General features: G+C 41.7%; 1 protein-coding gene across 1 annotated transcript in view; it reads right to left on the minus strand.

Moving 5' to 3' along the window:
• OTUD7A (OTU deubiquitinase 7A) overlaps positions 1–18,795 on the minus strand; it is a 336,026-nt gene that overhangs the window by 114,388 nt on the left and 202,843 nt on the right. The window contains exons 3-4 of the mRNA XM_081546684.1: positions 5,509–5,603; positions 3,553–3,707 (exon numbers count right to left, since the gene is read on the minus strand). Coding sequence (XP_081402810.1) covers positions 3,553–3,703 — 151 coding nt within the window. The 5' untranslated portion in view covers positions 3,704–3,707; positions 5,509–5,603. The remainder of the gene's footprint in view (positions 1–3,552; positions 3,708–5,508; positions 5,604–18,795) is intronic.

The raw sequence follows: 18,795 nt of genomic DNA on the forward strand, positions 1-18,795 counted from the left end.
CTCAGTCATATCAATTGATGTAGAAGATGCATTTGGAAAAAAAAAAAAAACTGTTCATAATAAAACTCTCAGCAAACTAGGAACAGAAAGGTATTTTTTCCACCTGACAAAGAACATCAACCAAACTCACTCTGCATAATGGTGAAAGATGGAAAGCTTTCCCCCTAAGATCAAGAACAAGGCAAGGATGTTCCCTTTCATCACTCTTATTCAACATTTTACTGGAGGTTTTAGCTAGTACAATAAATAGGAATAAGTGAAGAATAAGTCAAGAAGAATAAATAAAAGGCATACATTGGAAAGGAAACAATTTAATTGCAGAATTAGAAACTTTTAAGGAACAGACATACACATACACTTGAACAAATAACTGAGTGTAGTATAATTGTAGGATATAAGAACAGCATGCAAAAATCAATTATATTTTTACATACTAGCAATGAACAATTAGAAAATGAACTTAAACCATATATAGAAGTTCAATCCCTCCCCAAAGATGTATTGTACAAAATATGTATAGGATCTAATATGCCAAAAACTATAAACTATTCATGAAATAACTCAAACAAGCCCTAAATAGATAAATATGGCTACAACATCTTCATGGATTCAAAGACATAACATAGTTGGCAATGATTTATAGATTTACCATAATTCCAATAAAAATTTCAGCAGGAAATCTTATAGATAGAGGTAACCTAATCCTCAAGTTTATAGGGAAAGGCAAAAATACAGGCTACTTGAAACACTTTTGAAAAAGAAGAAAGCTGAAAGAATCAGGCTGATTTTAAGATTTGCTACAAAGCTATAGTAATCAAGACACTGTAACATTGGCAAAAGAATGGACATATTGACCAATAAAACTGAACTGACATCAATAGTTTCCTATAGACACAGTTTGTTTGTGAAAACTATGTAAATGCAATTCAAAGGAGGAAGGATAATCTTCAAAAAAATGGTTTGAACAATTGGTCATCTATACGCATAAAAATGAAGCTTGCTCTAAATCTCATGTTATACAAAAATAAGCCCCAAATGAGTCAGAGATCACAACTTTTGAGTTCATACAGGAGAAAATCTTCATAACCTGGTTATGCAAAGGTTTTTAGATGCATCACCCAAAGCATAATCCATAAAAGAAAAAAATGATAAATTGGATTCTATCAAAATTAAGAACTTCTGCTCTGCCAAGAGCACTGCTAAGAGAGTGAAAAGTCAAGCACAAACTGGGAGAAAATATTTACAAGTCACGTGTCTGACAAAGGATTTATACTCAGAATATATAATGAACTCTCAAAACTCAACTGTAAAAAAACAGCAACCTAATTTTGCTGGAAATTGGGAAAAGGCTTGAACAGACATTTCACCAGGGAGACTACACCAATGGAAAATAACATGAAAACAATTCAGCATCATTAGTCACTGGGGAAATGAAAACTAAAATGATAAGGAAATGACATTCTAAACCTACAATGGCTAACATTTTTTGAAAAGCCAATTGTGGTGAGGATGTGGAGTAGCTAGAAGTCCCACATGTTTCTGGTAGAAATACTAAATGGTACTGCACTCTGGAAAACAGTTTGGCAATTTCTTTTAAACATACACTTACCATTTGAAATAGCAATCCCTCCACTGTGTTTACCCTAGAAAAATTAAAACTGTGTTCGCAAAACCCCTGTCCTCAAATGTATCGCAGTTCTAGTTATAACTGCAAAAAACTGGAGACAACTGAATGCCTCCCACAGTTGAGTGGCTAAACAGTCCATGGTCCATCTCTGCAATGGGTATCACTCAGCAAAACAAAGGAACAAACTATAGACAAGCAAATCAGCTCAGATGAATCTCAAAATAATTATGCCGAGTGAAAACAAGCCCATTTGAAAAGGTTAGGTTCTTTGTGACTCCATGTTCTCGAAAGAGACAAAACCAAAGTGATAAAAAATGGAACAGGGGTTGCCAGTGGCCAGGGCTGGGGAAGGCATGGCTGTAAGAGAGCAGGAGGAGTTCTTGGGGGTGATAAGACGGTTCTGTGCTCTGAGAGAGGTAGTAATAACACAAATCTACACACGTGTTCAAATCCTTAGAACTCTACACAAAAAGTTATTTTCTTGCATCTTCCCTTAAAAAATAAAATTAAAGAAAAAAAGCTAAAAGCTCTTGCTTCTAGTTGAAGTCTAACCACATATCAATGGCAAGGTCAGTACTAGCTGCAAAGAGGGCAACAGCAGACAAGACCTTCATCTGCTACTGTTTGAGCATCTCTAAATGCTCGTCACGCCACCCACCAAGCATTTACATTGCAACTTCTAATGTTCATGATCACCCTAGAAAGTGGGTTAGGTTCAGTGTATGGACGAAACTAAGGCTTAAGGGAAATAAAATAATCTTCCCTACATCTTGTAGCCAGTAAATGTTAAGTCTGGACTTAGCCCAGTCCTTGTTGCCAACCTCATTGTAAACCTACTTCCCTACATGACTGCTCACTAAAATTAAGAAAAACAGTGAAAAGCTATCAGGAAAACATTCGAATAGCACTTTGATTCACATATATCACATATATTCTCTTAAGAATATTTCATTCTAAACTCCAAGAATGTTTGAAATTCTGGGAGGTTCAGGGAAATTTAGAAACTACTCCCAATTTATCAGAATCCTCCAATAGGGAGGTCTTAATTTTCAATAGGATAGAGTAGTTACCTCTAACCATGCAAAGGTACAGTGAGTCATATTTTTCCTTAAGTGAATGAAGGAATCATTGTGACTTACATTATTTGACCAAGTATTTGCTAATTTCACAAGGAAGAATTTATATATTTGGAGCAAAGAGTAATTGTTTAAAACTCCTCTTTCACACACGACTCTCCTGAGAAGCTGTAATCGGTTTATCCCATTTCCTTTTACTCCACCACACACACACAAAAAAAGAAATTGTAAAAATACACAAAATTAATCCATTTTAGAGACTGAAACTAAATATTACTTTTATTTCATTATGGTTATAGCTGAATAACTATCTCAAAACATTCTAAATATAGACTAAGCACATTTTTCATGTAGTGAATGATATCCACTCTAAAAGCTTGAGGATGAATTTGCCTTCTTGCTTGTGGATTATTTTCAACTATTTTGTTGGATATTAGGTGCTTTTTTCACCAAAAACCTTGGCCTGAAATATTTTTGTCTCAGCTAAGACACAGATAAGAAGCTAAGGTCTTCAATAAAAGTTTTTCTCTTTAATGGTTTCTAATTTCTGCTTTATTGAATATATTTTCTTTAAAAAACAGCCATTGATAGATTTTGATTCAGTATCTAGAAGCTTTAATGCAAAGCAAAACCTAGTGAATGCCTTTTTCTATAGAGAGTTGGGTGATCTATTCAATTTCCCAAAGAAAGTCAAGAGTAACAAAAGGAATTCCATCATCCACACCCTCTTTGACTTTTTAAGGAGTCCAAGTACCACCCATGTCAGGTAAGAGAAAACTTATCTTTTGTCACTGAGTTGGGGGCAGTTATGGCCTAGAGGGTGGTTTGGGGGACCTGGAGGAGGCCTACCTTCCAGCAGGTCTCTGGCCAGACCAGGTTCTGCCCCCGTGGACCGAACAAAGTCTGATAGGACTGCGTCCATATCAAGAGTCATAGGATCGTGTAGGAGGGCCGCCCAACACTCAGCCGAGGTGGGGTTTGGAAGCAGGCTAGAAACCATCCATCTGCAGGAGAGAACAGAGAGGCAAACGTGATGGAAAGAAGAAACCATTCCCGCTTGGTGTGACACATATTTGAGCCAGTGTGGGACAATGCCTGATTATTTGTGTGCAACAGTAAATAATAAAAGTCAGACTCAAACGTCACTCCCTCTGTAGGTGCCACAGGAGAGGGGGGGCGTTCCCAACTCAGTCTTCCTACCCTGAGTGCATGTTTAGTTGCTCAGTCGTGTTCAATTCTTTGAGACCCCATGGACTGTGGCCCACTAGGCTCCTCTGTCCATGGGATTTTCCAGGCAAGAATACTGGATTGAGTTGCCATTTCCTACTCCAGGGGAATCTTCTCAACTCAGGGGTCAAACCCACATCTCCTGCAACTCCTGCATTGGCAGGCAGATTCTTTACCTCTGAGCCATTGGGGAAGGCCACTTCTTATCTTAGATTATGTCAATTCCAGTGATAACCAATTGAAAAGACGATAGACTTGGTTGTTCTAAAATAATCAAACACTCAATGAATCTTAGAGAGATTCATTTAGAGCTGCTAACACTTTCACGAATGTAACTGTGTTGCTGCTATATCCTACCTACACCTTAAACAGTGACCCATCCGCACGCCTACCTCAGTCCTCACTTGGCTCTTAAGAAATACTCCATGTCAATACAGAGTCGACAGAAATACTATGCTTGCTGAAGAGGATAAATCATTTGCCATTTTTCCAAGAGTTGTCATACTCACAAGAACAATCAATAAAATTCATAAAGATCTCAGATTTCCTAGCAGAAATAATCTCAGTTAGAGGAATAAAATGTCACCCTGTAGCTTGATCACAGGCTAACTGCACCAGGCAGTTGCTAGGGAGAAACAAACAGCACATGGGATGTGAAGGTGACTCCCACCAGGAAACTGGTAACACGCCCACGCCTGATAAAGCACAAATGCACCCTCTGTCTCCATCAAGAAGGGGTTGGCAAATTACAGTCCACTACTTTGAGAATAACGTTTCATTGGAACCAGCCCTGCCCACTCCCTATTGTACTATCTGTGGTCACTTTTGCATGTGGCTGAGTCAAGCAGTTGAAACAGAAACTGTAAGATCGATGGAACCAAACATATTTACTATCTGGACCTTCACAGAAAGTTTGCTAAGTATAAATAATGGAAAATATTATCCTGCTGCTGCTGCTGCTGCTAAGTCACTTCAGTCATGTCCGACTCTGTGTGACCCCATAGACGGCAGCCCACCAGGCTCCGCCATCCCTGGGATTCTCCAGGCAAGAACACTGGAGCGGGTTGCCATTTCCTTCTCCAATGCATGAAAGTGAAAAGTGAAAGTGAAGCCGCTCAGTCGTGTCTGACTCTTTAGCAACCCCATGGACTGCAGCCTGCTAGGCTGTATTATCCTAGTGAACATCTAATTAATTTTGCAAGTCATGGGGGTGAGTTTAAATCCCATGCCACTGATGAGAATCCCCCATTTCTTTTCCACTTGGATGGGCTCTGCCCGAGCACTAGGTCTGTGCCGACTGCTGCTGCTTTAGAGCCAGAACTGCTGGCTTAATCCCAACCCCAGCTCAGCCCCTGTGATAAGAGGTGACACACTGTGTTACCTCTCTGAGTCCACCTGAGCATTTGTAAGACTTGGGGAAGTAAGCTCATCGAAGGTGCCAGGCCCTGAGGATGGAGGAACAAGACAGCGGCGTCTGTGACGTCAGACACTCACTGTCCCTACACCAGCTTGCACATGGTTCTGACTAGGGTGTGAATTTTGGGTTGGTGTGGCTTGAAAATAAGCAAATGATTTGACCTAATGTATATGGTTCCAATTAGGAGATTGCTGTCTTCCTTCTCTCCATGTACTGGGGCCTCGGCCAGGAGAGCCACTTCTTTGGTCACTTCCACCTGGAGGACAAAGCAGAAGATAAGAGCATGTTACTCTCTGGACAGTCAGACAGAGCCTGAGGCTTTGCTTCGTGTCATAGGAGGCGCACCTGGGGCTCGGCCCACTGTCTGAATCAAGCTCGTTTTCTCCTTGGGCACCTGCCTACCAGGTGGCCATCACCTCCCAAACATGGGGGCTTCTGCAAGAGGGGTAGTGTCTCAAATTTCCTCTTCGAAACCAGCACTTATATTTCAGGGCGTATCCTTTTCCCATTACAGACCTGTTTTCAACCTTAATAGTAAGTACCCCATCAATACATTGAATCTTGCATATTTTTAATTATTATAACACATATATAACATGAAATCACCATTTTAACTATTTAAGTGTGCATTTCAGTGACATTAAGTATATTCTACATTACTATGCACCCATCATCACCACCATCATCTCCGGAGCTTTTTCATGTTCTCCAGTGGAAACTCTGCCCCATTAAATGTTAACTCCCTCCCCCTCCCCCAGCCCCTGGAAACCATCACTCTACTTTGTTTCTATATTTAACAGTTCCAGGAGCCTCTTATCAACAAATCACATAATATTTGTCCCCTGTTGACTGGTTTACTTTGCTTAGCATGGTGTCTTTCAAAGTGCATGTGTGTTGTAGCAAGTGTTGGGATTTCTTTCCATTTTAAGGCTCATCTTAGTTGGGAATGCTGTCACAAAATGCCACAGATTGGATGTCTCAAACAAGGGACATGAATTTCTCATAGTTCTGGAGGCTGGCAAGTCTGAGATCAAGGTGCTGGCAGATCTGGCATCTGGTGAGAGCCCATATTCTGGTTGCAGACGCCACCTTCTCCCTGGGTCCTCACGTGGCAAGGACACAAATAGCATCACGGGGGCTCCATCCTCACAATCTCATCTAAACTCAATTACCTCTCGCTGGTTCCACTTCCTAATACCATCACATTGGGGGGTTAGGGCTTCAACACATGAATTTTGGGAGGATATACCACGTGGTCACAACAAGGCTGAATAATATGCCACTGTATGGATAGACCACACCCTGTGTAGCCATTCATCCGTAGCTGGACACTTGGTTGTTTCCACCTTTTGGCCACTGTGTATAACTCAGCTTACATCATTTCTACACTTACTGAGACTGAGATGGGCTCTCACCAGTGCTGTGATGAAGATTCATGCCACACTTCCTCCTCTGTGCCTTGTCCTCTGCACAAACAGAAACTAAAGGGTGGACTTCAAAAGAACTTTTCGCCACATTCAAGTATAAACTGGTGCAGCAAGAGGTTAATGTGCATGTCCCCTTGAAAACTTCTTTCTTTTATTAAAAAATTATCATTTATTTATTTTTGGCTGTGCTGGGTCTTCGCTATCGCATGTGGGCTTTCTCTAGTTGCGGCGAGTGGGGGCTACTCTCTAGTCGCAGTGCACAGGTTTCTCCTGGTGGTGTTTTCCCTTGTTGCAGAGCATGGGCTCTAGGGCAAGTAGGCTTCAGTAGTTGCAGCATGGCCTTGGAATCTTCCTGGACCAAGGACTGAACCCATGTCCCCTGCAATGGCAGACAGATTCTTAACCACTGGACCACCAGGGAAATCCAAGACTTATTTCTTAAATCTAATGCCCCCACCACACTGAGGCCCCACATTCAAGCACTGTGATGACACAGGAGGAGCCAGGCCAATGGGGACATGGGCTCCCAGACATCTTGGCTATCCTCACCCCTGCCCCCTCATGCCAGTCCTCCGGAGAGCACTGCTGGGCCTCACGACCCACCCTTCATGGCCAAGGCACCCCTGGCTTGTCCTAACCCTGTGAGGAGCAGGGAGGCCATGTCCAGGTTCTGCATCTTGGCCCCTGGACAGAACTTCTCTGAGGGTCTTGCCTACTGTCCTGGGGACAGGGGTATGTCAAGTTCTTTCCACTGTGGCTTTGTCTTAGGAGAGGCAGTGCAGTCCAGGGATGGGGCTTAGCCCTGGAATCAGCCTCTCTCGGTGCCAAAATAGCTCCATCACCACTCCTGTGAGGCCTCAGGTAAACTGTTTCAGTTTCCTCATTGGTGGATCAGAATCATAACAGTACCTCTTAGCTGGTCTAAAGTCTGAAGGAGTTAGTGCATGAAACACACTGGCCTACAGGGCACGCTCAGTAAGTGCAAGCTATTATCCAACCTGTGATGCTGAGGACCACCCTCACCTGCTCAGGTCTCCATCGAGGAGCAGAACTGCCACCTCTGGAAGCATTGAAGAGCTAGCTTGGATGGCAGAAGGGGTGCGTGCTGCCCTCAGCCAGTCCTGCTGGACATACCAGAAAGTCTGCTAATTGATTACATGTAGATGTGCACCCAGACAGGTAGGTGCCTATTCCCAAGAGCAACAGAGGCACCAAGTGCCCCCCATCCCGCCCCCCTCACTCTCAGACACAGGCGGGATGACCAACACCCTCTTTCCTAGCTGTACCTCAGTCCCTGAGTCCAGATGGATACAAAGGCCTGAAAATGTACAGTAGGATCCTGGGGAGAACCCGGGAGGGGGTTCTAGGTGACCATCCAAGCCCATCCCTGGGCTCTGTCCGCTCCCTGCAGAATATAGGGCTTTGGCCAGAATATTCTGTTTCTGGCCAATCACTGCCCATGTTCCAAGGACCAGGCCCCTGGCTAGGCATTTTCCTAAAACCATGTTGGGGGACATGTTCTTTATCCTTGATAGGTATTAAAAAAATTAATTTATATGCTAATTTAAAAAATGTTATACACTTTAACTTATGATTTATTTATTTTTAATGAAGTATATATTTGATTTACAATATTGTGTTAGTTTCAGGTGTACAGTGAAGCGATTCAGATATATATACATATATTCTTTTTCAGATTTTTTCCTTTATAGGTTATTACAAGATATTGAGTACAGTTTCCTGTGCTACACAGTAGGTCCTTGTTATCTATTGAGTAGGTATTTGCATGATTCCTCTCTGTGTGTGAGGTGATGGAGGTTTGAGACGGGAGAGCCAGGCAGCACTGTTGAGATGTACCCTGATCTTTCCCTTGGGATGAGAGCTGTCCCCGGCCCTTGACCTTCTCCTCCACAGGCAGACAGACTGGACTGACAGCTCTCCTGCCGGGAGCCTCTCAAGGGTCACTTGGAAGCCCAGAGCACAGAGGTCCTTCCCATGTACTTCTCTCTGGGCCCCTGCAGCCTGGCCTAGCCCCTCACAGCCCCTGGCTCCCTCCTTCCCTCCCTCCCAGGCCCCTGACTCCCCGAGGTCACAGTCCTGAGAGGGTGTTCTGCAAGCTCACAGGCACTCTGGACTGTCTGCCACATACAGGGTGTCTCCTGTGTGGCTCCCCTCAGTGTCCTGCCTGACCTGACCCCTGATCCACTCTAGCCATGCTATGTCCCAGCAGTGCTGCGTGAACCCCTGTGACAGCGTAAACTCTTGTCATGCTACACACACAGGGACCCCAACCAGAGAAGACAGAAGCAATTGCCACAGAAGAGGTCCTCTTAACACACAGATTTCTCAGGCTCTCTTTTGCACATGCACACACACACACAGGACTGTGGGCATCACATGTGAAGGCTGGGGGCCTGGCTCATCCACAAACTATTCCATGCTTTGGGAACCCACTCCAGTGTTCTTGCCTGGAGAATCCCAGGGACGGGGGAGCCTGGTGGGCTGCCGTCTATGAGGTCGCACAGAGTCGGACACGACTGAAGCGACTTAGCAGCAGCAGCAGTACTCTTCTCCCATTTTATTACACATTAGGCTTTTGTTTCTTATTAAATCAGCAAGTTAATGTCAAGTTTAAATGATAAGCTCCTAAGGTTTATATAACCAGTTAAAACAAAGGACGGCCCAGCTTCCTAGAAGGCACTCCAAGCATTTGTCTCTTTGCTTGGGTAAGTTAGTTTCATTACATACGAGAATGTGGGCCAGTTTTGGATTTCACCCTGAGAACTCCCAAGGTTTCGAGCCAACAAATGCATAACACCAAGAGTGAACCCTAATGGACATTATGGACTTTGGGTGGTAAGGATGTGCCAGTGCCAGTTCATTGATTGTAACACACGTATTGCCTTGGTGTGGGATGCTGACAGTGGTGGAGGCCATGTGTGTGGGGACAGGAGTTATATGATAACAGTCCACACCTTCTGCTCAGCTTTGCTGTATACTTAAAACTGCTCTAAAAATTATCTATTAAAGGGTTTTATTTTTCACATTGAAAGCATTTATGCAGCTGGACTTGATCTTGGCATATCAAGTGAGGAATGGATTCAATTTTAGCATTCTTCCTGCCTATCCAGCTACTTCAACACAACTTAAGAGCAAAATCCATCAATGGGGAAGCCCATCTAATCTCAGATGCTTTCATTGTTATATGGTATGTTTGCATATGCAATTGGGTCTATTTCTGTATTTTTCTGTTTAAATTATGCCTTGGCTATTGTTTAGTTGCTATGTCATGTTCAACTCTTTTGTGATCCCAAGGACTATAGCACACCAGGCACCTCTGTTCATGGGATTTCCCAGGCAAGTTACTGGAGTGGGTTGCCATTACCTTCTTCGGGGATCTTCTCAACCTAGGGATCAAACCCACATAGGTAGGTGGGTTCTTTACCACTGAGCCACCAGGGAAGCCCATATTTATGCCTAGGTATCCATAAAAGGTATCTTTTCTCCCAATATGTGTGTTTACTGGTTATCGTATTTCTAAACAAAACTATTGACTTCTGGCTGTTAAATTTATATCCTTCTCTTTTACTAAATTCTTAATTAGTGTTTGTAGAAATTTATCCATTGGGTCTTTTCCCCCTTAGTTTTTGTTTTGCTAGATAAACAATCATATCCTATGCAAACAGAGATTGTGTTACTCTGAATTTTCAGTTTTTAAGCCTCTTTCTTCTCTTCCCTGACTGAACTAATTCAATATACTATTAACTATTCATAGAGGTGATGGCATTTTTGCTTTTCCCCTAACTTTCATAGAATTGCCACACTGAGTAAGATGCTGGCTACTGGCTTTTGGGCTATACACATGTGCGTACATATGTTTGGAAAGTACCCATATACCTTATTGAGTAGCTTTATTATGGATGAATGTTGATTTTCACATACATTTTTTCTTAATATCTATTAATATAATGAATTCAATTAATTAACTTCTAATATTAAACTTTGCTCACACTTCTAGAATAAATAAATCTTTAATCATTTATTGGTATTTCTTTGTCTATGTGCTTTTTTCCTCAGTTCGCTAGTTTTTATTTAAAACTCCTATTTTAATATTAATGCATTAACTTGATATATGGCTTTACTTTTATGTGCAATCTTTTGTGTAAATTTGACAGTTTTATGGTTAACATCCTATACACAGAGCAAAACCATACACTTATCTTCTTTCTCAATTCTCTTGGAATAGCCTAAGTAGCACTGGAGTCACCTGACATTTAAATGTTAGGTAGATATTCCCTGTGAATCAATCTATTCCTGATGCTTCTTTTGAAGGAAACCCTTTACAACTTCCCCTATGTATTTTTTCCTGTGGAAATTACTGTTTAGACTTCCTATAGGATTCAATTGTGTTAGACTGTATTTTACTACAGATTTACCCATTTCATCTTGGCTTTCCAATTTATTTGAAAGGAGTTGGACAATGAAAAACATTCTTCCCATGGGTGTAAATTCTCTCTATAGCTAAACGAGGAAAATAACTACGATTTGTCAAGGGCCCAGGATGACACTGAGTACAGTAAGGACTTTACAGGTGGGTTAACCCTCATTCAGACAACAGCTCCACAAGGCAAGTGGCTCTGTTCCATTTTACTGAAGGTTAGAGAGCTCAGTAGCAGAGTAATGACTCCCACAAAGACCCACTTAGACCTAAGGTCGCTATTCACCAACACTTTATAATGGTAAGGGGTCTTCAAACATTACGAGATCCAAATGTCTAGCACCTTTAAAATACAGCACGTGCATCAATGTACGATCAGAAGTAAAATATTTCCTTAGTAGACACTCAATCATATGTTTTAATGATTCTTCTCCTAGGATGGAAAGATGGAAAAAAGTCTCTCTTAAAACTTATATTTTTGCTAATAGTACTGAGTGTAGGATCTACTGAGGTTTTCTATTGTGTGCATGGAAATGACACATTAATAGGTTTAAATCTCTAAAAATCTTCAACAGTTCTTAGTATGGGAACGGATGTATAGGTATCATCACACTCAAGGCTCATGAACCCCAAAGAGTTACAGACTGTTCTTTCCATTCTGCTTCCTACCTTGAACTCATATTAAGAGAAGACAATTAGAGAATCCACAAGGAATAATAATCACTCATTTTGAAGATAATACTTAAACATGGAAGTAAAGTTTTAAGGTCACAAGACATGGCAGTATTTATTTCTCACTTGCAGAGGACAGTAACATCCATGCAACTGTGGAAGGTGCCCACATCAGGAATGACCACCTTCTAAGGGCACTTGGATATCAGAGCATTATTTGCATCCTAGCAAATCTCCAGCAGAGCTTCCCTGCACAATTCAAGCCTTCAGCACTGGAATGCTTTCAAGATTCCCTTGCTTTAAAGGATTATGCTTTTACTCTCCAGGCTCACAAATCTAGCTGTTACACAGGCATAAAATGTATGTCTGAACCAGACCAATGTGCCATCAACAAGGGTTTAAAAAGATCTAAACAACGCATTAATCACATTTATACTTCTGTTGATTTCAATTATTTTATCCAGGTCTTCTGGGAAAAGGTGAATCTGCTAACAAATTAAAAGAGTCTCACAAAAAAAAAGCCTAAAGGATCAGGCTCCTTCCATGGTCTCACTGACATGAGAGGAACACTTCAAGTATGTGTGTAGGTCCTGGGCTGCCCCTGCTGAACTATGTGCTTCCTCACCTCTCTCTGTGAGGGTTGTCCTGAAGGTCAGGGTTCCTATTTTTTTGCACTAACTTCACCACAAGTTGGAATATACCAGATGTTAAATAAATCTGCTGAGTGAACAAATAAAATAAAAATACTAAATCCAAGTTCCTACTCCATCTGATGGGCATACATGAAAATAACCATTATTTAACTTAGACTGGTATAAATGCTATAATATGATTTATAAAAAAAATTTAGGATACTAGAAAGGGTCGGTTCCTTTTGCCTGTCAGAATGAAAAGGCCAAATGTAGGATGAGTTTTTGAAGATTTAGGAAGGCTGAATAGAAGACATTCCAAGCTGGATGGACACTATGAGCACAGGCCAAAAGGCAAAAACACATCTGTATGTCTCTGGGTCAAGGGATACCAGAAGCAGGAGAGCTGTGGGCATGGTGACTACAGGTAAAGGTCAGGGTCGGACCTGTGGGCTGTCAAGGTGAGAAGCTAGATTCTAACATGAGGCCAGTGGGAAACCACTGGGAGTTTCTGAGTAGAGAATGGACATGTACTGTGCTAGGAAAACAAAGACACAAAGATTTGGTAACAGAGTGAAAAATGGATCAAGAGTGTAGAAAGTAATAGGAAAGTACTCATTCATTTTCTTAGATGTTGCCTACTCCATACCTACTGATCTACCACCGGTAAAGTCTTGGTTTATCAGGTTGCAGTGGAGAACCCTTGATTTTTGGACACTGACAATATTCCTAGTACTGGGTAATGAATCCAAATGGTTCAGAGCTGGTCACTGAAGTCTCCCCTCCTTGAACTCAGATTCACCAATCCGGATGCAGCTGCACTGAATGATTCAGGTCTATGTGATAGAGACAGGAGTAAACCATGTTGAGTTTATGGGAAAGCCATTGCTTCCTTGATAGAAGGGGTCAGGCTTAACCGACACAGTCCTTTCCCACTGGCTTTCTTCCTCCTTTCTGCCTTAGGCAAGGAAATACCATCTCCAAGTATATCTGCCATCTTCGGTCTTTGAGAAAGCCAGAGGATGACCCAACATGCAGGTTGGTGGAGTAACAAGTCCAATCCTGATGCTACCACTGAACTTTGCCTAGGCCCTAGACTTCACCCCTCTGGACTTCCCATCATTCTTCTCATATAAGTACCTATCAGTTCTAGCCAAGTAAGTCAAATGCTTGGTGATTTATAGCTGAACTTAGATTCCTAGTTGCTACATGAAGGGAGAATAATTCAGATGTCAAAATCAGAAAAGAAAGAACAGAAAAGAGAAAAAGTCATAGGCTAATGTCATTTATAAACATGGATGAAAATCTTAAAAGATGAGTTAAGTGAATCCAACTGTAGAAAAAGACACAGAAAGACAAAGGACTCTGGAGCCCTAGCCCCGATAGGATAATGGAGATAAGGGTACAGGGAGATTCAGGTGGCAGGAAGGCAGTCCTGGGGATCCGTGGAGTTGCCATCCTTGAGATGCTTACCCTAGACTCACGAAAGAGGAGCAAAATTTCCCTCCTACTAAATTCCCTATTATTTCTCTCTGTTTCTAACAGCCAAACATGATCCTAATGCGAGTATGCTATATTAACACTCTCCAGAAGAAAAACCATATGATCATCTCAGAAGATGCCCAAAAGCTCACATCATTCATTATACAACTCAAAATAAGCCAGAAATAGAAGAAAACTTCCTTTACTTATTAAAGGGTATTCCAAATTTATAACAATTATCCTACCTAATAATACAAACTTTAGAAGCAGTGCCATTCAAATTTAGAACAAGCCCACGACCAAGTCTTAGATCAAAGAACATTTTAAATGGCTGGAACAAGACCAACATAAAAAAAATCAATACCTTTTTTACATACCAACATTAGCCAATTAATCATTTTTATAAAAAACGAAAGATCCATTTCATTAAAAGTTTCTATAGTTAACTAGGGTTCATACAACAAACATGAAATAAACTTTCTTTTTGGACAGAAAACAATATTTAAGGTGAGAAGGAAAAAATAAATGGATGGGAAGACTATTTTTAAGATTCTAATTCATACCATAACTTCAATACCACCAGAACAGAACTGTTATGGAATATGACAGTTTCTAAAACATAGAAGAATAAAGAAGCAAGAAATTCCAAAGCACTTTTGATAAAGATCAAAGTGGATTCACACATCAAACATAAAAGTACTGTGATTAAAGTAGTGTGGAAAGGGGCAGACAGAGAGACCAGTGAGAGGATGGAAAATGTGTGTGTTTATGTGTGTATAAAAGAGATTGGGAGAGAAAGAGAGAGAAGAATAAAGAGGAGGAAGGGGTGGGGAGGGGAGAGATGGGGAGGGGGAGGAAGAGAGGAAGAAGAACAGGAAGCAGAGGAAGAAGGAAGAGAGAGGGAAAAGGAGGAGGAGAGGGAAGGAGGAGGGGAGAGGTGAGATGGGGGAGGGAGGAAGGGAGAGAGAGCTCTCCACGCTACTTACACTGCACTGACTGACATATGGCAAAAAATAAAACCGTACTGTGTTAAAGCACCAGAGTTTGGGGGACGATTGTTGTAACATTTAGCCTGTCCTGACTCATACAGAAAGCCTTCTTAAAATACAAAAAGCAAAAGCCATCATAGAAAAATTTGATGAAATGAATAACAGCAAAAGTGCCAAATCAATAAATAAACTTCTGAATAACAAAAAAAATCCTGTAAAAACTTCAAAGTTAGACAGAACAGGAGAACATTTTGGAAAATATATAATGAACAAGGAACTGACATTCAGAATAGAAAATGAACATATCCAAATAATTAAAGATTCACAGAACAAGAAAAAAATTGGCAAATCATATGAATGTGAAGTTTATAGGAAGCCCACCTGACAAATCAGTATATGGAAAGATAATCAACCTTAGTAATAATGAAGGGAATACAAATTTAACTATAAGATAACCATTAACCATGCCCACCCAACCCCTATCCCACAGATTGGCTCCTCAAAAAATTAATTTTGGAGGGTCTTGAAGATGGCATGGGAAGTGGAGTGCATCTCTCTCCATGGATGCATCAGGAATACATCTTCAGATGTAGAAGATCTCACAGAGCACCAGCTAAGAGTTGGCAGGAGTCCCTGACCACTGGAAAGGAATATACAGAGCCATGCAAAATTCAGTAGGATGAAGGAAGGAAGGGAAAAAGAGGAGGAGAGTGAGCAGGGCTGGATCTGCACCTGGGGACTGAGAGAGCTGAAGCAGGGGTGAAATCTCCATGTCAGGGGAATCAGTGGGAAGCACTTGAGGCTGCTGGAGAGTGAAACAGCTGATCTGTGATACTCTGAATGGAGTGAGAACCACACAGACATTCCATTCCGGGGCCCTACATACCTTGGACAGTGACACAAGTCACTGTTGGCAGCAGGAGTGTAGGGAATGGAGAGCAATTCCAGGGCGAGGACTGCTGTTGACTATGGGGAGCTGGCCTGAGGTGATGGCAGAGAGGAAATTGTGGCGGGGAATGCCTTTGGAGGGAAGCCTGGCAGCTATAGAGGCAGGGTGTGACTGCTGAGTCACGTGCAGGGGATAGAGCCATCATTGCAGGCTTTCTCTCCCCACATGTTGGCGCCAACAGCTGACCAACAGAGAGGGTGGCCCTTTGAGTGCCTGCTGCACCAAGCAATAGAGCAGGACCAGCCAGGGAGGCCCTTGGAATGCCAGCTACCAGAGACTAGTTTTCTAAAAGCACCCTATCTTCTCCACCTGTGGCTGCTGGCTTCATTGTGCACCTGGTGCCTCTGGGGTCTCTGTGAGCAAAGCAGCCATGCCACCTCTACGCTCGGCCCTCACTGGGGCAGAGGTACCAGAGGCTGGGAAAAGCCCTAACAGTGCCATATCTCCCACACCCGTGACTATCAGCTTCCCTGCAAATTTGGCACTAACAGGGGCTCTGTGATTCAAGCAGCCACACCACCTCCATGCCCGTTGCTCACTGGTGCAGTCACAAATCCTCCAGGACAGCCTCAAGAGCAGACTCCCATGGATGACCCACATGCAGAGGTGGGGATAAAACCACAACTGAGCCCCAGGGGCGGAGTGGCTAAGGAAGAGGATCGAAAACCTTTCCACCAGCTGTAAAAGCTGTAGATTAACTCCACATGATCAACTCGGTAGACTCTGATTCTAAGGAATATATAAAAGGACAATGAGTGTTGCCACCAAAGAAAATGCCAGGTTCAGCTGTCACCACAGCAGGTCCAGAGACCAGCCCCGCACCCCCACCCAGTACTGGAGGGTCTCCTAGGGAGAGGGGGAAAAGATGCTGACAGCTGAGACTCAAGGAAAACATTTATTACTATTCTTATATTTTGATTTTTCTGTAGTTGGTTCAGGATTTTTTTTCTTTTTCTTTTTTTCTCTGTAGCTGTGGTTTGTTATTTTTATCATTATTACCTCTATTTAGGCTTTTGAGAACTTTGTAAAAAATCACACTTTTAATTTCTTTTACTTCTACGTTGGCTTTCTGCAGTTCTGTGATTTTGTTTGTTTTTGTTTTGTTTTGCTCTTGTTGTAGTTATTATTTAATATATATATTTACATACATTATTTAACTTTACTTTTCTATTCTTTTCTTTCTTTTTTTCATTATATTTGTTAGTTTGATTTGTTTTCTTTGCTTTATTCCTCAGTTGACACTCTGCTTTGGTCTTGGTTTCTGTTTTGTGTTTTAGTTTTGTTTTTAATTGACTGATAACAATTTTGGTTTCCTTTGCTCACTGGGTCACTCTCTTGGTATGTCATTCCCTTCAGACTGTTTTGGTTTTGGTTGTTTGTGTGTATGTGTTTGTGTGTGTGTGTGTGTTCATTTTTGTTTCTATATTTCTGATTTTGCATTTACCATTTATCTGGGGTTCATTTTTTGTTTTTTCCTGTTTTGTTTTTTGTTTGTTTAAATCCCCTTTATTGCCATAACAATCAGCTTTTTAGGGGTTCCTTGACCAGAGATTGGGCCTGAGCCTCTGGGGTAGGAATGCTGAGTCCAGGACACTAGACTGCCAGAGAACTCCTGATCCTAGGGAGTGTTAATTAGTGAGAACTCCCATGAGGGCCTCCACCTGTATCCAAGACTTGGCACCACCTAACTACAGCACCCAGCACTGGAAGCCTCACCCAAACAACAAGCAAGGTAAGATCACAAACCTAATCATCAGCAGATAGGCATCCCACAGACACCCCAAATCATACCACCTCACACAGCTCTGTCCATCAGAGGGAAAAACTCACCTTCTCCCACCAGAACACAGGCACAAGTCCCTCCCAACACAAAGCCTACACAAGACACTGACAAAACCTTACCTGAAGAGGTCAGAGACCAAAAGCTAAAGGAACTATGATCCTAGCCTGGGGAAAGAAAACCTCAAACACAATAAGTTAGATAAAGTGGAAAGACAGAGAACTATTGTACAAATGAAGAAAACAAGGTAAAAACCCCTAAGACTAAATAAATGAAGGCGTAATAGGCGAACTGGAGAAGGCAATGGCAACCCACTCCAGTACTCTTGCCTGGAAACTCCCATGGATGGAGGAGCCTGGTAGGCTGCCGGCTATGGGGTTGCAGAGTCGGACACGACTGAAGCAACTTAGCAGCAGCCATAGGCAAACTACCTGAAAAAAATTCAGAATAATGATAGTAAAGATGATCTAAAATCTCAAAAATAGAAAGGAGAAAATGCAAGAATCATTTAACACATTTAAAAAGACCTAGAAGAAATAAAGAATATATAAACAGTGACAAAAAACACAATTACTGAAATTAAAAATACTCTAGAAGAAATCAATGGCAGGATAACTGAGGCAGAACAGATAAGTGAATTGGAAAATAACATGGTAGAAATTACTGTCGAAGAGCAGAATAAAGAAAAAAAGAATTGACGATAGTCTCAGAGACCTCTAGGACAATATTAAATGTACCAACATTCAAATGATAGGAGTCCCAGAAGAAGAAGAGAAAAAGAAAGGGTCTGAGAAAATTTTTGAAGAAATTATAGTTGAAATTTTCCCTAACATGGGAAAGGAAATGGAGAAACATCCAAGGAGAAACACCCTGAGACACATTAATCAACCAACAAAAATTAAACGCAAAGAAAAAATATTAAAAGAGGCAAGGGAAAAGCAAATGTAACATACAAAGGAAACCCCATATGGTTAACAGCTGATCTTTCAGCAAAAACTCTGCAGGCCAGAAAGGAATGGCAGGATATATCTGAAGTAATGAAAGGGAAAAATCTACAACCAAGATTACCCAGCAAGGAGCTC

The sequence above is a fragment of the Giraffa tippelskirchi genome, chromosome 12 (genome assembly GCF_054371585.1).
Source record: "Giraffa tippelskirchi isolate mGirTip1 chromosome 12, T2T-mGirTip1v1.2.pri, whole genome shotgun sequence".
Classification (NCBI taxonomy): domain Eukaryota; kingdom Metazoa; phylum Chordata; class Mammalia; order Artiodactyla; family Giraffidae; genus Giraffa; species Giraffa tippelskirchi.